General features: G+C 43.6%; 2 protein-coding genes across 5 annotated transcripts in view; both read right to left on the bottom strand.

Moving 5' to 3' along the window:
* Ccdc169 (coiled-coil domain containing 169) overlaps nucleotides 1-12,118 on the bottom strand; it is a 32,900-nt gene extending 20,782 nt beyond the window's left edge. For both annotated transcript variants that reach the window (XR_003710893.1, XM_028763608.1), the window contains exons 1-4: nucleotides 11,983-12,118; nucleotides 9,878-9,957; nucleotides 1,640-1,750; nucleotides 1,509-1,549 (exon numbers count right to left, since the gene is read on the bottom strand). Coding sequence is in view for 1 of the 2 variants with exons in the window: in XM_028763608.1 (XP_028619441.1) it covers nucleotides 1,509-1,549; nucleotides 1,640-1,750; nucleotides 9,878-9,957; nucleotides 11,983-12,065 (315 nt within the window). In the remaining variant the exon portion in view is untranslated. The remainder of the gene's footprint in view (nucleotides 1-1,508; nucleotides 1,550-1,639; nucleotides 1,751-9,877; nucleotides 9,958-11,982) is intronic.
* Nucleotides 12,119-13,881: 1,763 nt separating this feature from the next.
* Spart (spartin) overlaps nucleotides 13,882-19,476 on the bottom strand; it is a 25,348-nt gene continuing 19,753 nt past the window's right edge. For all 3 annotated transcript variants that reach the window (XM_028763604.1, XM_028763605.1, XM_028763606.1), the window contains one exon: nucleotides 13,882-16,061. In XM_028763604.1, coding sequence (XP_028619437.1) covers nucleotides 15,791-16,061 — 271 coding nt within the window. In that variant the 3' untranslated portion in view covers nucleotides 13,882-15,790. The remainder of the gene's footprint in view (nucleotides 16,062-19,476) is intronic.

Raw genomic sequence — 19,476 nt, 5'->3', positions numbered from 1 at the left:
TCAGAAACCTTTTTCTCTATGTTACTAAGAAGAAATACTTAAATATTAAATGTCCCTTTTATGAACTACAGAGTCGTACTGAGGGCAAAGTCCTGGCATGAAGAGTCAGGTAACCAACGAGTTTGCTTCCGTAAGGAGTACTTTAAAGGTCACACTACACAGGTCCTGTTAAATTCCTCCTACCTGTAACTAAGGATGGCTCTTACAACCGCTGTAGCAGCCATGCCTCAAAGTGCCACAAGATGGCGGTGTGAGCCACCAGAGGAGAGGAAAATCTGGTTTTTCCAATTTCAGAGAGGGAGGAGGGGTATTTTCCTGACCTTCCAAGACATTTGAGTACTCTAGGTCATAGGTAACAGAAATGCAGGCAAACAGACTAATTTTTCCTCAATTTGTCATTAACAAAAATGAGAGGTTTCTTTGTATTGTTCACTAAGGAACGGCAGTTACTCGAAAAACATCCATAAATTCACCGGTCCCTAGGGCCCTGTAAATGTGCTTATCGCTCTGTCTCTAGCTGCTCAAAACACTCGTGTTAGTTCTGAGAGCAGGGGCACTGTGTGGCGGAACGGGAGAGCGTAAGAATGAGGCTGGCTCCACGTTAGGCTTGGTGGACCTGGGCAAACCCTGCCTCTCTTTACACTCGGAATCACCTGCTATCAGGGGCATTTAGCTTCATCTCACTCAGTGTCTTGAGACTTACATAAAGGAGAGTCATTTATGTACCTTGTATGTTTAATTAAAGACAAATTACTATTACAATACTGGATTCTGCAAATCCAGCTGAGAATTACACTAATATTCTCCCCCCCCCCCCAGTACCTTTTGCCTTTTGGAATATCACTTATGTTTTTCTGAGTTATTTTTCAAGTAAAAATTCAGCACAGGCTCAGAGGAAAGTCTGTCTTTCAGCAGTGAGGACTCTTCATAAGTCATATCTTGAGACTTTCTTACTCTCCTTTCAAGGATAAATTCACAAGGATAAACACACATGCTTTATTAAAGAATAAACTATGTGAATGTACCTGGGATGTGAAGGAACACTAAAGAGGCAGAGGATGTTAACAGACAACACTGAGAAGAAGGGATGACAGGGGTCTGTGAAGCTCTGTTTCAAGGTCGGGCAGACCTGGTAGCTGTGCTGATTTGTGTGTGTTGTGTATCAGTGTGTGCTCTTGTGTACACACCTCTGTCTGCACATTTTGTGTTAAGGTGGAAACAGAACACACACACTTTAGAAATGGAGAAGGTACTCGGTGCTCAACAGGCTTCTTCAGATTGTGAGAAGCAGATACGTATCCTTCGAGGTCTTAGCCAGCCTGACTATTTTTCACTCTATTACGTTTGTCTCTGTTTTCTATCCTGGCCAGGCTTTTATGGGACAGACTAGGCCAAAGGCCTTGGTCCTTGTCCAGCTCCCCTGAACTTTATTCGGGTTTTGCAGAAGCCTTGACGCTTGTGTACAACTTTCTCTGGGTGATTCTTTTCACTTAGGCCCCTCTACTCACCAACGGCATCCTCTCATAGACACGAATGGAAGACAGTCTATCTGCAAAAAAAAAAAAAAAAGCAAAAGGAACAGTTGATATTTCCGTAGCTCCTCCTCAGCCCCACTGCACATGGACTGAAGGTTCTGTACCTGAAGGGTTCCCACGGACCTTTTCCATTTTCTCTTTCAGAGACACGATTTGTTTTTCCAATTGATCATTCAGCTCCAGCTGGGTCTCATACCGGGTTTTCCACTCACTGCCTGGATAAAAATGGGGAAAGAGATCACCCCCAATGCCACTTATTTGTTCATTAAAACAATACAAATCAGGGCTGGGAAATGGTTCAGGCAATGCCACATAAGGACCTGAGTTCAGATCTCAGCACACACATAAACGTGATGAGGTTAGAGAAGGGTTTCTGTGACCTCAGAGCTGGGGGAGGGGCAGAGACAGACTCTTTCTCTTTTATCCTTAAAGCAGGTTTCCCTTTGACCCCCTCCCCACTCCACGCACATACTGAGTCAGTGACCTCTGGTAAGAGATCTGACTTAAGAGACCCTGTCTTTAAAAAAAAATAGCAAATAAGTAAAGATGGCGTATGATCAAGGAAGACACATATATTGGCCTCCATCGCTCACATGTACACACAACCTATGTGCACCAGTACCCACCCCTGCACCACATGTACACACATATACATATACAGTAACATACGAACCAACTCAGTCGTAGGTTGTCACTACCTGACTTCATTAGCAATGCGAGTGAATGAGAAATAGATCATTTTGAAGCATTTATCTCTAAGATACAATTTCCTCAACTGCCAGGATTAGACCCACCCTCATGCTACCTCTTAGCCAGAAGTCAGGACAGCCTCTGTGTCGCCTGTACATCTTGCTCTTCTTTGTTTTCTGCCACTGTTTGTCCTTCATTTTCTGTTTCCTTATAGTATATTCTACTAGGGGTGGGAGGATGGTATCAGGAGCCTGTCTCTTCCCTTGAAACATCCACACAACACCCTAACAAATAGTACCAGTATCCCATTCAATGTCTGAATCTGGTCTTACCACTTACGTACTCGCTTCAGGGAAAACTTCGGTGTTAACTGATGCAGTGCTCATATTTGAAAAGTTATTCTCCTAATGAGGAGATCAAGGTTTGGAAAGATTGAAGAACATTCTCTAAGATGTAAGAGCTAATGCTGGTCACGATGGCACACATTTGTAGCCCTGTGCTTGGGAGACTGAGAGTCTGAAGCTAGACCTGCCACACTGTGGGTACAGGACCAGGTAAGGCTACAAAGCAAGACCTTCTCAAAAACAAGCAGACAGACAGACAAATGATGGATGCAGAAGTAGAGGTAAGAAATGATGTAGATAAACATAGCCTAGAGCTGAAAGCTCCTTGTCCAATGCCATGGCCCAGCACCTTGAAGTTGGGCTTTTTAAAAAGAGAGAAAAGTAGTGGGTTATTTTCCCCTTCTCTTTAACACACTGAGCTGAAGCCCAGAACCCCAACAGTCCTGAGATCTGAGGGGAATGAGTGAAAGAGCAGACAAACACCTCTACAGACCGGACCTTGTTACCAGGACACAGCCTGCACTCTGCATCTGCATCTGTGCTGCTAGGCACAGGCAGCCTTCCAACGCTAGGATGCACATCCTCCCAAGCTGAAGCGCAGAGGCACTACACCAAATTCATCATGGAAGAAGAAGAAAGATGCCCTAAATTATTAAACACACTTTCAAGAGACACCACTGACCCAAAGTAGATGCAATTTTATCTCTGACCATGTAACTGAAGCCATCTTTCCCTACTTGCACCATGACAACAGAAGCTTTATAGATAAGAATGCTATCAAAATAATTAATTTTGTATTTATATGAATGTAGCAGAATGGTTTCCTATGGCTGCTACATTGTATGGGAGGAGCTGATGTGGGAGGAGCAGAAAAAGGAAGGGGAAGGAAGAGGAGGAAGAGGACTGGAGGAGAGAGGGGAAGATGGCAGCAGATGTGCGCGTGTCTCTAACAGTCTAAGGTAGTTGTAATATCTAGGTTAGGTACTGGGTAACACCTCTAATTGTGTGGGCATCTTGTTAATTGAGCATTACCAAACATATAAAGCCATTGGATAATCTTTAAACATTAGAATCTCACTTCTACTGGGTACCACATGGATGGTGGGATGGTCTGGGCTCAGCCAAGCATTGTGGAGACAGCATGGTAAATTGGCAGAGCCATCTCCCACGCTGGCGTGTCGTGGGTAGCAGGGCTGGTGCTTCTGGCCTGCTTGAGCGGGTAGCCTGAGCTGAGCAGTGGCTGCGTGCTCGCTCATGGCCTCAGGCCTTGCCTAGTTGGGAACATGGTGGCCCCTTAACAACAAGACAGATTGGGTGCCACCATTTTAAATATTACTCTTAACATATGAGTACAGTTCATCAGTTTAATAATATGCCACTATGAATACAAGACATAGATCTCCCCTCAAAAAGCATAAGAGGGTTCATTCTTACTTAAATACAAGTGACCACAGCCCAGGAGAATGGGTTCAAGTAGCCCCAAATATCACATCCTGACATAGATGTGTTTGCATACGACTATTAGTTACAGAACTGAGAAAGTCATAACTTAAGCCATTTACCTAATATACTGGTATGTCTATGGATAGGTATGGTATAGAAAAGTAGGGTGAATTCTATGGTAGCCTTGGATGCTGTCTGGTCACATTCTCGGCTTTTGGATTGATGGAAGCTAGGCATCTGGTGGGAATGTATTACAAAATTTTACTTCATAGTCAAAGGATATTACACTAGATTCAGGGGTAAGAAATGAGATTATTAACATATGACCAACATATGTAAATCATCGAGTGCAATACAACCCTGACTGAAGAACAGAAATCACACGATCATGTCAATAGATACAGGAAAAACCACTGACAAAGCAAAACATCCCCTCATGTTAGCACAGAAGAAACCACCAATAGAACATTTTTCAACACAATAAAGCATACAGACAACATTGTGCTGAATGCAGAAAAACTGAAAGCATCTCCTCTACAAGCAGGCACAGACAGCTCCCTCCCTCTATTCTTATTTAACAAAGGGCCCAAAGCCCTAGCTGGAACACGGTTAAAGATGCAGAGAGGGAGAGGGAGAGGTCAGAGGACCACCGCTGCTGATAGGGTGGATGCTAGACACAACAAACAGTTCACCAAAGCAGCAGGAAACAAAGTCAACACATAAAGTCATGACATTTCTAGTTAGTGGTCATGAACTTGCTGGAAAATAAATCAGTTAAAAGGGGAAAAAAAAGACATTCACAGTAACTTCAAGAACAAAAGAAAACAGAGATCCTAGGAATGAATTTAACTCGGAGGAGAGACTGCTACAGTGAGAGCTCTAAGACAAAAGGACACACCGGAAGTCCTCCGATGCTCACAGCTGGCAGAATTAATATTGTAGATTTTATAAAAATGATCTGCAGACACAACCCAATCCCTATCAAAATTCCAAGGGAAGTCTTTGTGTGAGTAGAGAAAACAGTGAAAATTCATATGGAAGCATAAAAGGCTCCTGAGCCACAGCGATTTTAAGTGGGAAGAGTAAAGCCGGAGGTATAAGACAAGCTTCACATTGTACTATACAGCCCTTAAAAACTGCATGGTATTGGCACAAAGGCAGACATGGAACTATGGAATAGAACAGAGCAGCGGTTCTCAACCTTCCTGATGCTGCGACCTTTTAATACAGTTCCTCATGTTGTGGGGACCCCCCAACCATAAATATTTCATTGCTACTTCATAACTGTAATTTTGCTATTGTCATGAATCATAACAGTAAATCTCTGATATGTAGGATATCCGATATTGTGATCCCTGTGAAAGGGTCGTTTGACTCCCAAAGGGTTGAGACCCACAGGTTGAGCACCACTGGAACACAGGCCGAGAAACACGTGCACATAGCTGAAGCCGTCAGGTCCTCAACTCTATGGCTGATGGAGTTTTTCATCAGTTTGAAGGGAAATGCTGATCAAGCAATTTGTTCCAAGTTGTGCGCCTCTACACTTCCCAGCCAAATCCCCAAGGCCTTCTAACAACAGCCAATGCTGCTCTCACAGGCAGACCCTGGCAACTGCCCCTGGCTAGGGTAGATCTCAGTTGGCTTAGTCTGATCAGGGCAATTGTGTGTGTGTGTGTGTGTGTGTGTGTGTGTGTGTGTGTGTGTGTATCCCAGCATTCACTGATCACATGGCAAACCCTAGATAGCAAATCATCAAACTGAAAACTGTAATAATTCTTTCTTCTTAATTAATAATTACACTCATTTCTTTTTGGCATTTTTTGGGGGAGGAGCTTGGTTACAACTTTTAAGCAGATGCTATCTTAATGATGGCATTCAGCATCTGTGGTTTTTGTTTTTCCATAAGAAATAATGCAATTCCCTCTAATACCACACCTTTAAGTATTAGGCCAAGTTGAGATCACTAATATTCTTTTCTGAGTTTTGAAATGATAAAACTTGAATTTTATGAAAACACTTCAGCATATACTACTAAGGCCACTCTAAAACTGTTTGATCCCTTAATAACTTGGCCTGATAACCAAAGGGGCTCTGAATTAAAACCAACTATAAATGAAAATTCAATGGAGCTCAAAGGGGAGGCTTCAGGGTAGAGGCCTGTTATCAATACAGGATGGCATTGACCCAACGTGACCAGAAAATTATTACCCAACATGGTGTACATATTAAAGAAGAAAGGACTGAACACTGAGGCATTCCAAGTTCTTTGTTTTTGCTTGTTTGGCTTGGTTGGTTTTTTTTTTTTTTCATTTTAGAAATCTGTATGAAGAGAAACGTCAAGTGCTCAGTACATAGGACAACTGAGAGGCCAGGAGAATAGTTTCAAAGGTAAGTTTCTAATCAATGCTGGGCACAGGCCAAGGGTGAGGACGCCTGAGTCTTGGCGTAGCACACAGGGCATCACTAGTGACCCCGAAGAAGAGCTCCAGGCAACTCTCCTGACTAGTGAGTGCAATTGTGCAGGAGGCAATCAGGCCTTACTGTGCAAACCTAGCTGTTTCCCACCACAGTCCCCAATAGGGGAAACTGTCCCTAAGCCTCAGCAGGCCAAAGCTTCTGTCTCCAGGTAAAAAAGACCAAAACAAAACAAAACTGAAGACGAAACGTCTTTCCTATTGTCTTCTTGCTGAGGTTTGAGGTGAAATTCAGATTCAGCTACTACACAAAACCACATTTTCTTGCACATAGATGCCTCCCAGTGCCAAAGAGCTTCAAGGGGCCTGTTTCGAAACTGGTTGTGTTTGCTCTCTCACCTGTAAATTAATCCACTTACAAAACAGATTCGATGCAATAAGAGACAGATAAGAAAGAGGAGGACTCAGAAAACCACTGTTTTGTGAAATGTGTTACTGCACAAGTGGAACGTAGGTGGAAATCAGCTGAAGAGATGGATCCATCTTTTGGTATCTTTCAGACAAAGTGAATTCACCATATCAGCATTGCAGCATGCACTGGGGATGATGGGAGAAGCCAGGAAGAGACAAAGGGAGGGGCCTACCTCTGGAGTAGCATCACTGACCAGAGCGAGTAGATGGGACTTACACCTGGCTGAGACCAGGCCACCAAGAAGCAGAGTGGGAGAGGAGGAATCAGATCCAGTGAAGCGAGAAGCTTCGGTGGTGTTAGAAGTCTTTGGGGATTGCTCTTTCTCTCTGGAAGAAGAAGGTAACCAGTTGAAAGTGAGCATGGGAGAGAGGTGGTAAGGGTTCTTTCTGAGGACTGGAGAGGATGTCGGAATTCATGAGCCTGTGATTGTAACCATCCTTGCTAATAGTTACCATAACTTTATAAGGTTAGCATAGCAATCAAATTGGAAGCTTTAACACTGCCATCAGGATAAATACGGATTTGTTAGTGTACGGGCAGTCTTCATAATGTGTCTCCTTCATGAACCTCAGCCTCACACCCTACTGCATTCTTACTGCAGGCTGTGGCACCCTCCTGGTTACTCCGAATTCATGCTGAATGGCTTTGTGCTTAGGATCCCATGGCAAACTAATATGCATTTTTATTTATTAGGTGTGTGTGTTTGTGTATTTCATATGCATGTAGGTAAATGAGGAAGCCAGAAGAGGCTGTTTAATCCCTTGGGATTATCATTACACAGGTGGTTGGAGCTACATCATATGGGTGCTGGGATTTAAACTTGGGTCCTCTGGAAGAGCTATCTCTCAGCCATCTCACATGGGTCACAGTGAAATGTGACCTTCCCTTTGATACTGGTTGAGCTCAAGGTTGCTAATGCTCTGCTATTAAGCTCCAACCCCAGCCTGCAATATGATTACAACAGGGTGCCTGTCTCCATCCCTTGAACTCATGACTGTATTCACCACACATCGTCCCCTAAGTATCCTCTTCCTCTCCCAGCAGTTTTACTCCTGGCATTTAGAATGCTTGCTCAGGGTCGTACTCTGTGAGAGAGTAGAAGACAAGAGTAGCCCTGATGGATAACCCAGCTGGGCTTCAGCATCAGACTCCAGCTACTTGCATAAGTCATCCTGAATCACCAGCTCATCGGAACCTTTACTGACCCCCAGGCGGCACTGGGCTGTAACCACAGGGACCCAGCCAACCCAGCCATCTGCTACACGGTAGCACTAACCAGAATTGTCCTGTGTGCTGGTATGTTAAGTACAAATGCGGCAGAAGCAGTAACGATAGCCAGGTTTTTTGTCACAATCAACTGTGTGACCTGAGAAGTAATTGAAATTCTTCAATTCCGTTTTTTTTTAATAATTGGGGAGAATAACAACGGTCCGTTCCAGTTTCCAGACCCAGTAAACATGGGTGGGAGCTATTTACACCATTCACTTTATACTTCAGACCAAGGTCTGCAGCGCTCCTGGCACCATGACATAGGTTCTTTGTATCTCATCCTCAATCCTCCCAAGACAGCTCTTAACACTTCATTCAGCAAAGTCTTACCAATGGGCTTCGGTATCGCACAACCTTGTTCATTTCCAGCATGCCTTCTACATTTCCCATGCCTAGAAAGATCCTTGAGGACACCCTAGCTCATGTAACTGAGTGAGTGAGGCTAGTGACTGCTCCTACAGGCCCGGTAATAGCATATACATCTGGAGGTTAGCAGTGACCATCATAGCCTTAGCTAAAATAATGTTCTCCAATTAGTCTTTAATAGGGTTTTGCTGTTTTAATTTGCTTCTCATTGCTATGATAAACCTCCATGACCAAAAGTGAATTGGGGAAGGGTTCGTTTCAACATAGGACTCAACTCACAGCTACTGAGGGAAGGCAGGGCTGGCACTCAGGAGCGTGAAGCAAAAACCACCATGGAAGAACACTCTTTCCTTGCTTGGTCCCTCTGGATTCCTCAGGTACCTTTCTTGTTCATGTCCAAGACCACTTGCATGGGAATGGCACTGCTCACAGTGGGCAAAGCTCTCCCAAGTCAGTCAGCGATCAGGAAAATGTCCACAGACACGTCTACAGGCCAATCTGATGGAGGCAATTCCTCCATTGAAGTTCCTTCTACTGAGTTATATCTGGGTTTCTGTCAAGTTGACGAAGACTAACTATGACCGTTGGTTACTTACTTACAGAACTGCATTTTACCACAGATCTGGCTATCGGTCCATTTGTTTATGGCTCTCCAAGAGGAATAGAGGTGTAAAACTGGCTTTAAAACCTAACAAAAGCCTTGGGTTCAAGCACTTGATGCCTCCAAGGGTCTCACACATGCCCACTTCCCATCTCTGCTCACACAGAATCCTTACATGGAGATTTTAGTCTGAACTTTTCTCCCGATCATCAGGTCAACTTCTTCTGAATGGAAGAAACAAAAGTCCTTCAAAATATTGGCACATGACAGGATCTTGGTCAATATTTGTGTGTTCATAGATTGACTATGTGACAAATTTTAAAGAACTGTGTGTGTGTGTGTGTGTGAGAGAGAGAGAGAGAGAGAAAGAGAGAGAGCCCTTCCCTCTTCTCATATTCTTCCTATTAAAACAGCCATGTCCCGATTTTAGTTATATTCCATTTCCAATAAGACACAAAAGGCTGTGAGTTGATTAAATAGACTTGTGATATTTTATTACAAAGCAAATTACTTACTGATGTCGCATAACTAAACTTTGTGTATGGATGAATACCCAGAGCTTACAAGGTAGAAAAATATACAGTCTGAGGCTTAGCATTCTTAAGTGGTCTACGAAAGCCTTCATTGTAAACTGCCGGATCATCAGAAGCAGCACTGAAAGCTTGGCACTATTTCTCAGTATGAGTCATTTCACCCACACTGACACCAGGCAGGAGTCCCACTCGTAACCATCCACCGCATACCTGCAAGGTCACTGCTGAGGTTGGCCTCCAGCTCTGCTATCTTATGCCGTATCTCAAGTGTGGAGAGCTGCACGACATCCCTGTTATCAGAAGAGTTTTGTTAATAAGAATCCAATTGAAGACAATGTGAGGAAAATAACATATAGCAATACTTCAGGAGCAAATTACTTTGAAAGATCCTTTGTGGGAGGTACAACTGAGAATCAGGTGCAGGGAAAATCAAAATCAAGTAAAATGCACCAAAGTCCAGAATCTCCTGCAACCAGTGTGTGCCTGTGCTTAATGACACTGTTACATGCTTCTTAGGAACCAGCTAAATATTAGCATGGAGACTAGCTATAGTGATAGGTAACAGCACAGAACACCAAACACAGATGTGGGAGGAACTAATAAAGCACTCAGAGAAAAAAAAAGTCAAAAGCACCCCAGAGCTCACTCGGGACATGAGTGAACCGCCCGTTGCTGCAATCCAGGATGATGAGAGAATCGTCCATCCAGCAGTTATTTCCAAATGCCCATGCGTGAATATCCAATCCAGAGGCAGCACAGGGCTGTCAAGATGGCTCAGCAGCAGAAGACACTTGCTACAAAGCCACCCAACCTGAGCTTGATCCCTGCAAACCACATGGTGGGAGAAGGGAACCAACTAGCCTGTCCTCAGACCTCTGACCTCTGACCTCAGACCTGTGCCTCTGCACTGTGAATATGCAACTGCATATACACAACAAATGTAAAACAAAACAAAAGCAAATGGAACCACCCACAGTTCAGTGAACGTGTCACAGGGATGGCAGCTAGTGTCCCTGAATGTTGACTGAATGAGCTAGGCTATGAAGCTATACTGGGGTCTAGAGTTCCTGGGTGACAGCTGTGATATGACTTCACACAGACTTGTTCTGCACCTTGACTGCCTCTGAAACACAGAGGCTGTACTAAGAATGCTCTGAGTTTAGTACAAGACTAAGAAATAGTCAATTAGTACAGTGTGCAACTGGGAAAGAGCTGAAGTGCTCACTTTCAGGGGACTGTTGTTCACGACGCCTGTGAATGGGGCTGTGAATAGCTACTCAAAACACTCAGAATAAAGACAGGCACTCAGAAAGAGAATCAGGCAGATTTCTGCATCTGAATCCAGCCTGGTCTACAAAGTGAGTTCCAGGATAGCCAGGGCTACACAGAGAAACACACACACACACACACACACACACACACACACATCAAAACCCTCAGAGTATTCAAAATCCTAACATGAAATACTGTATTATTTTTGCCCATACTAAGAACTGAATCCAGGGCCTTGCAAATGCTATGCTATTCAGGCATCCCCAGCCCGTGTCTCGTCTTGAAACAGCATCCCATGTAGCCTAACTGTCCTCTAGCCTCACACCCTCTTACCCTGAGTACCTGGGTTTATAAGTTTGTCACCAAGCCAGGATAAAACTAGCTTCCCCTCGCCCCCGCCACAAAGCATTTAAGACACAGGCTACAGCTCAATGTCCCAAGCTCACACTTCCACAGCTCCATCCTAGCCTCCCTCAAAAATCATAGAGGGTTCCAGAGCTCATTGTACAAAACGCCCAGGTTTCTAAAGTTCTTCAAAATGAGCAGAAAAACATGGACTTCGCAGAAACGTTGAAACTGATCTCATATTTTCTTCAGGATAACAGACAATTCTTCTATATTTGATCTACAAAAGCAGGATAACTCTTGTATTCCCTTGGCCTCCATTAAACATAAAAGGTAAGTGGGGGCTATACAGATGGCTAAGCGGTTTAGAGCTGAGATCCTACAGAGAACCAGGTTCAGTTCCCAGCACCCACAGGGAGTCTCACAAGTGCCGATAACTCCAATTGCAGGGGATCTGACACCCCCTTTTAGGCACCATGGGGCACCGCATCTATCTGCTGTACACCACCCCCAACCCCAACATTGCCAGAACGCTACCCCACAAAACAAAGAACCTCTCCATAAACACCACTTTGAGTGGATGCCTAGTAAGCCTGCATTAATTCCCACACAAAGGGGCCTCCTAGTGCCATCAGAGCTCCTGCCCTTCAGGTCGTGGGAGGCCTAGCAGAGAGGCGGAGCCCACTCGGCCCACTCACTTCATGTGGATCTCCTCCAGCAGCTCCAGCTTCAGGCGGTCTGTGCTCACCCCCTCGAAAGTGTCTCCGTGGCCCTCTCCCATCGCAAGACCTCCCGCCTCGCCCTTCCCCTGTGCACCACCTAGAGCTTAAGACCTGGGCTCGCCTAGGAACCCTAAAGGAAAAAGCGTTGCCAGGAGCCATGGCATGACGTCATAGGATGTTGCTTAAGTCTGCAGGCCCTCATAGGAGCTAGACGTGAAACAGGGCGGGGTGCCCCTTTTCTATATCACCTTTGTGAATAACCCACGTGCAAGGCCGGGGTTTGTGATCCAGTGGGTTGTGCCCAGAACATCCAACTTATTCTGACCCCCTAGGGTTGCTGGATTAAGAGTGCCTTCGTTTGCTTCAGCTCAGTAGGTTAGACTTTGAAAAGATAGTCTGAACTTCTATGATTGGGAACCTTCAGGGGAAGAAATTCTGCCTTGGAATTTGGGCAGCTCTGTGCACTGACCTGCTTATCACAGCGTGCATTCTACTCTTGAGACGTCTCAGTTTTAACACTGTCTTTTCCCTCATCTTTTTACCAGGCAGGTGATAGGTTCTGCCCGTGTGTATGAGTTGTCCCCATAAAAATTCACGAATCCAGACAGCTGATAAGAACGGATCAGAGGAGTTAGAGATATGGCTCAGCAGAAATGAACACTTGAGCTGTTAGACCTGGGTCCGGGGTCCCAAGAAAACGACAACACAATCCAAAGTACCTCAGCAAGGTAGAATGTTTCACCTCGGCAGAAGGGAATGTAGCCGGTCCATGAGTAGACAAGCACATCCAGTGAAGGTTCCACTGGGTTTTCATTCCTACCACAAAGAGGTCCTGTGCCTCATTTTGAGTGGTCAGAGCTGGACTCACACGCTAACGTTTACTGATAAACAAATGGCAACCGAACAAGGCAACTGTCAACACATTATTTTGACTTCAAGAAGTACTAACTCTCGAGGAGTTCAGATTTCTGACAAATGATTTTTTTTTAGCGTCTTTTCTAAAATGGAGATTTGCCTTATTTCTTTGATAGAAAAAGAGTACGTTTTGTTTGTATTTTTTACACAGCTCTTGTTAAGGATGCTGGACCATCCAACTCCCTGTTCTGGTCTCAGCAGGCACTGCATGCAGGCAAAATATTTCTCTCACGAGTAAACCTCATGGTTATAAATGGTTTGTGGGTTGTCTAAAAGCCTGTTTATGCTGGAATATCTCTTCTCCCTGGCTCTATGTTTTGGGGGCCCTGCACCCATCTTGGACAAGGCATCTGATATCAACTAGAAGAAAATGGCCACCCCGAGATTCCCCAAGGATGCTGTGTTTCCTCAGTGTCCTGTGCTAGGCATTATTATGCTGGCTGAATCATGGATTTTCCCTTCCTCTATACTTATAGTTAGACATGAGAGGTACCTCCTAACACTCCAACCACGTTTCCTTCCTCCTCGCTGTCTACTTAAGCATACCTGAGGAGTTTAATGTTACAGAGATGACTTAGAATATGGGGCTAGTTGCTATAACTAACCATGTAGTGAGAAAGCTGGGACTTTTGGCTCCATCCTTTGAGCCCACAACCTCAAGAGAAATAAATACAAGATGGAAAGTTACTCTCCAATGGCCAGCAATTTAACTATGCCTGCATAATGGGGCTCCTCAACAACTTTGGGTAAGGTTTGGTGAGCATATTCACAAGTCTGAAGTGTGGCTGCCTCAATGGAAATGCAAGAGTCATCTTCTTTAGTCTAACATGGGGTCAGTACGCTTTTCTGTAAAGAGGTCAATATTTTCATATTGAGAGGCACATATTCTTTAAAAAGCTGCTTTCTTACTCAAAAGCATAAAAAAAATAGAAGCCATAGTGAATGAGCAAACAGTAAATGTAACTGTTACAATAAGAATTTATTTTTGAAAACAAGTGGCCAGTGGGATTTGTCAATTGAACATGCTTGCAGATACCTGGTTTAAAGAAACTATTTAAACTAAGGTCCTATATTTGCCATTCTGTTTCTTAAACCTGAACAAAGCAGAGACTGACTGGATGCTATTTGCCAATCCATTTCAACAACTAATACATAGTCCTTAGCCTATATATAAAAAAAGAAATCCCCATTAGTTCTGTATTCCTGAAATATAAGTCCAGTGAATACATCTGAGGCCCAGCAATTCAGAAACCATTTTATTCTCAAAGCATATTCATTATCAATTTCAAATGAAATCCATAAGCTAGCCAACTACAGGTTCAGAAATGATTACAATAGGGCAAAACTATAAAAACCAACATCAACCTTTTAATAGAAATAATAATTAACAGAAATTAATAGAAATAAAATACCATGTAGTATTTAATTACAGTATCTGTAACTCAAAAAAAAAAAAAAACTGGCAAATGTCCGTCCTGTGTTCTGCCCACCAAAGGGTTCCATATTCCTTACTGTGGTATGGAGTAGATCCTCCCATCACTTCCTGGCTTTTAGTATAAATCCTAATGACTATGTGGAGATATATTACACTTAGTAAGTGCAATGTTTGTATTCTAGAAATTTAGGAAAAATTTACAGAAGCAGATATGGAAAAGTGATTTCTTAACGGCAGTAACAATCAATTCAAAGTTTAATAGAATAATAACCATACTTTGGAATTCCCTAGTCTACATCACACTCCTCCCATAAAGCTCAGAGAACATGGAGGAAGAGGAGTGGCAGACTGTAAGAGTCAGAAGTCCAAGAGGCATGGATAAACTGACATCTTCTGGATACGACAGAACCCTTCCACTCACAGCAGCCAAGGCCACCTCCACAGGATCAAACCAGTCAACACTCCAGACTGCAGTGGGCAAGGTCTCACAAGCCCCAGGAGTTATTGACAGTTGATGGCTTCTGGAGAGTAAGATGTCACTTTTCTTGAGGAGCATGGTCCCTGGTAGATGAACCAACCTCCAGTGGATGGTCCCACACCCATGAACAAATGGGCAGCACAAATTGGATTATTTAAAACACACAAAAGAACATGAAGTTGGGAGGAGGGGTAAGGCGTGGACCTGGGAGGAGTTGGGGAGTATGGGGTGATACAATCAAAACACATTTATGCATGTACAAATTTCTCAAAGAATTAATAAAAATCATTCTATCAAAAAATTTCCTAGCCTCAACCTAAAGACTTAAAGGAAATATTTTCTTCAGTTTAAATCACAAGGCCATTTTGGTTTCCTAGTAGGCAGGAGAGCTAGCAAATAAGAGAAACATTACAGAGCTTCAAGGCACTTTCATGGCCAAGCTCTTCCCTGTTTCTAAAACGTTATCTGAGAACAAACTTTAAGATCACAGCTTTGATTAGCTTATATGCTGAAAATCCTGTCGGGCATCTCAAAAGATCCACAATTAGTGCAAAAGAAGCATCAACATTAAGTCATTTTCCGGTATAACCAGAACTCAGGTGGCTGTGAAATTGTGTACAGTTTCCTACTTTGCTTTCTGAAGGCTAGCACATATAAAAATAGATTGACATTAGGTGTAAATCACATATATTATAAGCTTTATTTTAGCTGCAAAAATATTTTAGCCACATTTAAGGGAAAATAAACTTACTGAGACTACAAACTGCATATGTCTAGAAGCCAGATGTAAGAATACTGATTATTTTCCTTGTAAGTGGATACATGCCCCAAACTTCCAACAGTCATCATGTAGGAACAAACAGGCAGAAGACGCTGTTCTTCTGTGGAGAATCCACATCCACTCCATACCCCTCCATCTGGTAAGGCTTTGGTGCAGGCCACTCCCAGGACTCCTGTTATTTGTCTTTCTTTTTCGCCCCTTGCTTCTCTTCCTCCGTCTGTTTTTCCACATCCCTTCTCCCTTCTGTGCTTGTTGCTCCACCCTGACCGTCCCTCTGAGGGCTCTCAATGATCTGATAGTCCTCAAGGAGAGTGTGTCCCGTCTGCTTGGCAGTTTTCTTCACCATGGCTTTGATACCGATGTTGTCAATGTTGTAGGCAGTGACCCCAACGTTGATAGCCGAGTCCACTGCGTTATGTGTAGCTTCTCCTGCATTGTGCCCATACCTTTAAAAAACGATGAAAACGTAACAATGACGTTAGAACACACAATATTTCTAAAGAACATTCTTCTGAAATCAGTAGTGGATAAGTTATATGATATCTGTGCCATTTCTTGAAAGCAAAACTGAAGCCTAGGTTTCAATTTAGTTAATAACTGAAGACACAGGAGGGAATGGAAACCACAGCTACAAAGCTGCATTCTCCCTTTTAGCAAAAACTGTGTATGAAGAATAAAGACTAGCTAGAAGAGTAATAAAATGATGAAAAAATTAAGTATAAATTAAAACAAACATTGTTACTCATTTGTTTAAATCTCCGTTTCTTGAAGTGACTGCAGGACACAGAACTTCCAGCACCACAAATGCTCCTAACCCACAAGCATCAGATTTGTCTTATAGCAGGGATAATGTGATGTTCTCCTGGCACCCACCCCATGCCACTGCCAACTCACTGGCCATCTTGCTGTCTTTAAACCCACAAAGTTCACAGAAGCCATGGCCCTCTGCTCTGTCTGGCCTCTGTCCAGACCTACATGGCTGCCTCACTGCCTCGAGCAGTCACTGCTACCTTCTTTGTATCTAACCTGTTTAGATGGTCTTGGCCCATGCACCCACTTCACTGATAGCCGATTCTATTTGAACTGCGTTTCTCCCCCCATAGCTTCTCATTCTCTAGATACCATTAACCGTGTTAATAACATCTGCTCCATCCTTGTTTATCTCACTGAAATATAAACCCCACTGCAGAGGGAAATCTTTGCTTTGTTCACAAATGTACCCTGCTTCTGAGTGTCTGTCATCCAGACAGTATTTAATGAATGAATGCCACAATCGCTTGTGGCCTTGTCTCCCGCCCCCCCTTCTCTCTTCACTTTCCTCCCATCCCCAGGCCTCCTTCCTGCATAGCCTAGACTGAGAGTATTCTCGCCCTCTTGCCTTCCACTGCTGGGATTACACGCAGATAACTTGTCTCCGAGCCTTCCCTCAGTGTGCACAGTCACTGTGCAGATACCTGCACACCCATGCTCACCACCATTTTGCAGTAGTCAAGTGATCATCACTGGATGAATGGAGAAAGAAGACTGACTGGTGCACTGAGCACCAGCCCTGGACATTTAACGCAAACATGGATCTGCTTTTGCCTTAAGGAACCCATTGCCTGCTGACTCAAACAGGCTTGCAACCCCCTGGTTTTTCCAACCCCAGTGCTCTAAGTTCAAAGTAATCTTACTGTGGCCCTGGATGGCTGCTCCTATTTGTCTTCAGCACAAAATTAGTAATTACAACCACCAGAACCCATAGCCAGGCAAATCTTATCTTAGTAGCATCCTAGGATGGGGACTTTCTTGCTAGGGACATGACAGTAAAGCTCCCTGTAGTTTTCTGCAACCTCTCAGCATTTTGAAGGGACATGGCAGCCAGGAGAACTCTTAGCAGATCCTTAAGTTATGATTGAATCAAAGAATGAGGTGAAAAGCTTTAGCATGGGAAAGTGACCATACTCATTTGACAGTGATAATCAGTAAATCTTTAAAGCCACGTCTAAGAAAATACAAAAACCCCAGAGCACATCACAGAGGACGCTCTCCAGCACTGTGGGGGCCACACAGAGATGATACTGAGTTTGGCTCCCATCCTGTTTTCAAGAACTAGAAATCTTCTAGATGTATAAATGCCCAACTCTGAATGGTCTCTCTGGAGAACAGTCCTTCTTAGCAACTTGATGCCTCTTACAACACGGGATATTTCTGTGTGCAATGTACTAAAAGCTACACCATTCTTGATGTGTTAAAAAAAAAAAAAAAAAAAGGTGTCTGTCTCCAGCGATTGCTTGTTCTTCAGGCTAAGACAACTGCTATGATGTGGAAAACTCACACCAGGCCCAGAGTCAGGAAATGACATCAGACATTACTGTGCGTGCAATTGGCCATATGGTTATATGCCTTTGCTCAACTCTCCCTGTCTTTGTATCTCAATTACTTTATCTCATAATATGAAAAATAATATATGTATTACCTCAAAGCACTTCAAGAATTCCAAAGTACCAAGCACCGCACTTTAAATGGCTTTCACGTACTGTGTTTATTTTTTAAATCTATCCTCACTTATCGGCTTTACTGTCCTTACACACAATTCTCCTAATAGACGTCTATTCCTTTCTTCGTAGGTAATTAACCATTCAGTCCTTTACTGTAGTTCACCTTAAAATACACTGCTCAAAACTCCTCAAAACCAAGGATCTGGGTAAGATTATAAAGCTGTTTTGATTTTTTACTTTTTTGTAAATGAAAGCTTTAGTTACACTTCATGAACAAACCCCACATCTGAAGGGCAATACAAGTGACTGTGAAGCCATCCTACGTGAGAAGGCCCCATGTGTGATGGCAATCAGAATTTCTCGGATATGCCCACCTACAGAGACAGAACACCACAACGAGTCAAGAGCTTACAGATTAGTGCTTTAGCATGACATCTGTCACCTCAAACAAGTGATGTGCAGTCATCAATACTATGCTCAGAAAGAGTGACCTGAAATATTTAAAGGAGAAACATCGTTGTCTCCTATTTATTGAAAGTAGGAAGGCTGAGGCTAGTTTAGGAAGAACTTGTAGGTGAAGCTAAAGAAAGCAAATGAAAAAATAAGCAAAGGAATGGACTGGCCAAATGCATGTTTCAGCAAATCTCTGACTCTGGTGCAGTCGGAATACAAGAGCAGGCAGGAAACAAGCTGTGCACGGGACAAAAGAGGACAGGGTCTGTCTAAAGGTGGATCATGTGAGAGTGTGAGGTCAAGTCTACAACCGTGTGTAGTTGAGTCTGGAGATTAGGACAAAAAAATAGATTTGAAACTTGTTCGTGCCCAGGTCTAAATTACACCCACATGCATAGATGACTGTGGTAGTTTTATGTCAACTTGATACAAGCTAGAGTCATCTGAAAGGAGAGAAACTCAATTAAGAACACGTCTCTATAAGACTGGGCTGTAGGCAAGCTTTCAGGGCATTTTCTTAAGTAGTGATTAATGTGGGAGGGCCCAACCCACCATCCCTGGGTCTGGTGGTCTATGGTTCTGTAAGAAAGCAGGCTGAGCAAGCCAATAAGTAGCACACTTCCATGGCCTCTGCATCAGCTCATGCCTCCAGGTTCTGCCTGAGTTTTTCTTTTAAAGTGTCAAATATGATAAAAATCAGTAAAGACTGAGTTATGTGTTGGTGGCTTCTGTTTTTTCATCAAGAGCAAAGTTGACCAACACTGGAGCACAGATCCCACAGGACCTGTCCTATCAGCATACACCTGAGGGTAGAGATCCCACAGGACCTGTCCTATCAGCATACACCTGAGGGTAGAGATCCCACAGGACCTGTCCTATCGGCATCCATCTGAGGGCAGAGATCCCACAGGACCTGTCCTATCAGCAT

This window comes from Grammomys surdaster, unplaced genomic scaffold (assembly GCF_004785775.1).
Source record: "Grammomys surdaster isolate TR1022 unplaced genomic scaffold, NIH_TR_1.0 139, whole genome shotgun sequence".
Lineage (NCBI taxonomy): Eukaryota > Metazoa > Chordata > Mammalia > Rodentia > Muridae > Grammomys > Grammomys surdaster.
This window is presented reverse-complemented; position numbering and strand designations above follow the sequence as displayed.